Source organism: Quercus lobata, unplaced genomic scaffold, assembly GCF_001633185.2.
Source record: "Quercus lobata isolate SW786 unplaced genomic scaffold, ValleyOak3.0 Primary Assembly Scq3eQI_2011, whole genome shotgun sequence".
Taxonomy (NCBI): domain Eukaryota; kingdom Viridiplantae; phylum Streptophyta; class Magnoliopsida; order Fagales; family Fagaceae; genus Quercus; species Quercus lobata.
The window spans coordinates 29,756-33,909 of record NW_022154884.1 but is presented as its reverse complement, the minus strand read 5'-3'; the positions used below and the strand labels follow the sequence as shown (position 1 = coordinate 33,909).

General features: G+C 33.9%; 1 protein-coding gene across 1 annotated transcript; it reads left to right on the top strand.

Annotated features, from left to right (window-relative positions):
* Positions 1-456: 456 nt before the first annotated feature.
* On the top strand, positions 457-3,294 carry LOC115973542 (uncharacterized protein At4g22758-like). The gene is made up of 3 exons (XM_031093809.1): positions 457-927; positions 1,810-2,017; positions 2,808-3,294. The coding sequence occupies exons 1-3, from the start codon at positions 607-609 to the stop codon at positions 3,050-3,052; spliced, it is 774 nt and encodes a 257-aa protein (XP_030949669.1). The 5' UTR covers positions 457-606; the 3' UTR covers positions 3,053-3,294.
* Positions 3,295-4,154: the final 860 nt, after the last annotated feature.

Here is a 4,154-nt window from a genome sequence, read left to right as displayed (position 1 = left end):
TTGTTGAAAGCAAAATTATATGCTTTTATTACATAAAACTTATAAAAATATAAAATACTTTTCAATAACACATACATCATTTAACCTACAAATTTTATATAATATTTTAATAAAAATAATAATTTTACATTTTCGCAGGCATCTCATGAGTTTGAGATTAGTTAAACTAATAATAGACTCTTGTGTTATTATTAAAATTTAAAAAATAAAACCTTTTTTTTTTTTTTTGGTATCATAGATGTTTATAGATTAGAGAATATTTTTATTTGGAAACAAAATGATATTTATTACAAGACTTCAAAAATAGAAAAGCACAGGTTCCTAGAACCCTGTCTCCAAGTTTGTCCAATAGTGCTTTCTCAAAAAAAAGAAAGAAAAAGTTTGTCCAATAGTGTGACGAAGAAAGAATATAAAAAGCTTGAGCCGTTAACTTCAAAAAAAGAGAAAAACAGAGCGCACTTTATTATTAAACCCTTATTCCCACGCAAAAGTAAAAACTACCAACTACCCTTCTCCCTCTTTCCTTCTTCTTCACATTCCTTCAAAATCCCTCCAAAACCAAATCCACAAACCCACTATTACTTCTTCTTCTTCTTTTTTTTATATATGCCTGAAAGAAGTATACGGCGGCGGTCTGCGGCGACTCGAGGCCGGAAAAGCAGGCCGCCGAACCCTTCTCCGTCGCCTCGTCGGAGGACCCCACCGCCTCGGAGATCGGCGAGGCAGCAGGCACCTTCGAATCCTATTGGGATCTTGAAGCGTTGCTTTTCGGACCCGATGCTTTGGAGTAGTGCTTCTGTTAGCAGCTACAGCGACGATGATCGGAGTTTGAGGTCTGAGGATGGTGTTCTTTTCCGTCCTCAGACATGTTACGACGTTTTTGGCTCGTCGTCTTCCTTGCCGGGTTTCTCTCCTCGGAGTCACGAGGTAAACAAAGACTCAAATTTGATCTTTCTTATTGGACCCGGCCACCAAAAACAAAGAAATTTGTGACAAAACTTGGTTTTGTTAGTTTTAGAGTTGTAGATGTTAATGGGTTTTGATTGGTTTCAAAGATTAGCGTGTGAGTTATAAGGTTTTTTTATGGGAAAATTTTTATTACCTGGTTTTTTTTTTTTTAATAAAAAAAAAATATAATTTATTGTTGTTTGCATTGATTATGATCCTATGTTTGAATTTCATTTGTGCCTCTTGAGTCCGCCAAAAGGGGGAAGAAAATTAAAAGGACAACCTTTTAATTGAGCAAATCTTATATAAAAAAATAAAAAGAATACTAAATCTAAATGAAAAATAAATAATTTGAGGAGCTTTTCTTGTTCATTGAGTTGTTTAAGCCTTTAATAAATCACCATTCACCACATTTGGTTTATACATTGAATTGTATTTTTTTTTTTTTTAAAGAGTTTCAAATTATGGCGTCTGCTAAACTCTAGATTTCTTGTATAACCATTAGAGACTTTACCAGATTTCTTGTATAACCATTAGAAACTTTACCAGCTGAGTTAATTAGAACCCATTATATTGAATTTTATTAAGTATTAACCATTAACACACCTCCCCCTTTGGTGAGTCCATAATTCATTGAGTTGTTGTATTAATCATTAATATGTCCCCCCTTTTGGCTTGTCCATTGAACTGTTTAAACCACTAATAAATTCTACCATTTCAATCTGGAATAATCATAGACTTTCTGAATTTCATCATTGGTGGTTTATAATTGTTAATTTGTCACTGCCTTACTGGTCATAAACTATAGGACTCCAAAGTAACATTGTGCTTTTCTAAATAGTGTAAACTTGGGCAATGCAGGGATACAAGAAAGATGCAAAGGTGGTGGTTAATGTGACAGTTGAAGGTAGTCCAGGACCAGTTCGGACCATGGTTAAGTTAGGGGCCTCTGTGGAGGAGACCATAAAGGTTGTTGTAGACAAATATAGCAAAGAAGGGCGAACTCCTAAGCTTGATCAGGGTGCACCATCCTCATTTGAATTGCATAACTGCTATTTCAGTCTTAAAGGTAAGTAAAATTTATGATTTTAAGTCTACTTGCTCAGTTTAGTTGCATTTGCACAATGTTAGGTTTCAAATCTTATGATTTCGTGTAAGATTCTTTTTTTCCCCACCGCCAAAGAAAGCTAAGTTTAACTAAATGAGTGTGTTTCTGTTATAAATTTGACCAATTTGCTGATCTGTTTTCTTGTAGAAAGAAAATGTTTTTAAATATTCTGAAGTTTTCCCTTCTAAGCAGAGTATGTCCAAAGCATCACTTTCTTCATTAACTAGATAGTTGCCAGATTTTTATATTGTCTTGTTTGACTTTAAACTTCAAAAAATGTTGATTGCGTATTGGGGGCTAATTGCATTTAAGCCGTCACATTCGAAATACAGAGGACTATTATTCAACCATTGAAATTGAATAATTTAATAGTGTAATCTGAAGCCTATTCTGATGAAAATATTACCATAAGATGGGGTTCTAAACATCCATATGATACATATGGAAACTTTTAAAAATTATGATTTGGCTTTGGAGAGAGTACCACTACTTCCTGACTCCATTCTGAATGGCCCATTCTAAGAAGTTGGTGGCTGTAAAGTGACCAATAAACATTCTTAGCAGGTTGTTTTCCAATTAATATCTGATTGTGATATTTAGTATTGCAGCCTAATCAGTGTTCACACTTTAATCGTACAAAGATACCAGTGAGTTTGAAAATAAGAAATAACTGAATAGATTAAAGAGGGACACTCTGTTTGCTTCCAATTGCGCTTATGCTGAACGGTTTATCTTTGTTTTTATTGAATAGGTTTGGATAAATCCGAATTAATTGGGGATGTTGGTAGCAGAAGCTTCTATCTTCGAAAGTGTTGCAATGGTCATAGTAGTAATGGAGCATCTCCTTGCACTTCAGAAATTGCTCTGCCAAAAGAAAACTGTCCTCCACCCATTCCACCTCCTGCATTCTTACTTCCATCTGTAATTGTCCGAAAGGTCAGTAAGATTTTTAGAAGAGCCCGTAGGCTTTGGAAACTCTTGGTCTGCCTGCAATGAGGATGACCAGTCACCACATGCATTGTTTGAGTAACACAACTTATTATTTGTGTTACTCCTAACAACAGCCATGATTCTTCTTTCTGAAATTTTTTCCCCTTTTCTCTTCAGAACAAAAGTACCCGTTCTTTCATACAATATGTACATAATACCAATTCATACTCTCATCATTTGCTGCGTAAATTGCTGTAACTCCCATTGCAAATTCAAAATACAAAATGAAAATTTAAAGTGTTCAACTTTGACTCCTACTCTTTGACGTCATTTTCTGTCTATTGAGAAGTCCGCTATGAGCTTGTTATGTTCTGCCTTACATATCTTAATATTGTTTTTTAGCATGACCAATTTTCATATTTTTTTTCTTTTTTCTTTTGGATAAAGGAAAGGAACACAACATTATTCAATATTTCAAGAGTAATATTTTCTCACTTCACATGAATAGTGTGGTTTCACCATGAATTGAAGGTCTTCAAGAACCGATGAATTCGGGTTGAGTGTCAGTTTTCACGGATTGAATTCTGATTCAACCGAACCAAGAGCCAACAGCCACACGTGGAAGACCAAGCGGTTGAGATCATGGTCAAGTTTTGGTTTGAACCCGAAATCGACTCAACTTGACCTAAGCGGGATCCACTATTATCTAAGCTGAGGAATCATTGTTCTCATAGTACTAAATAATTACTAGCGTGCATGGGGGGAAGATGCTCACAATTTGTCTGGATGTGAATTGTACATACCCTTTTGATATATAATACATCAAGATTATTTTCAAATACTTTTATGTTTTGTCTACGATGACAAAATTATCCTTTACTAAGGCTTTAAAAAGTAAATATAATAGATCTAATTAAGCTCTTTTGAACAACTTGGGTAAGGTTATAAATGAATTGAGCTCTTTTGAACAACTTGGGTTAACTCAAAAAACGCTTGTTTATGTTTGTTTATTTAGTAAAATGAGTTAAGCTCAAGCTTTTATTTATACTCGATTATTAAACGAGTGAAACTCAAACATAATATTGTTTTCATGAACAAATTCATAAATACGAGACTTGATATATTATATATAATATTATATGTATAAAAATATACTTATATAAATGTG

Bases quoted from the DNA above. Each gene is read 5' to 3' on its own strand.
- LOC115973542 (XM_031093809.1), top strand. From the start codon at position 607: ATGCCTGAAAGAAGTATACGGCGGCGGTCTGCGGCGACTCGAGGCCGG. The intron at 928-1,809 runs GTAAACAAAGAC...TGGGCAATGCAG, and splicing joins TCTCTCCTCGGAGTCACGAG to GGATACAAGAAAGATGCAAA. The intron at 2,018-2,807 runs GTAAGTAAAATT...TTTATTGAATAG, and splicing joins CTGCTATTTCAGTCTTAAAG to GTTTGGATAAATCCGAATTA.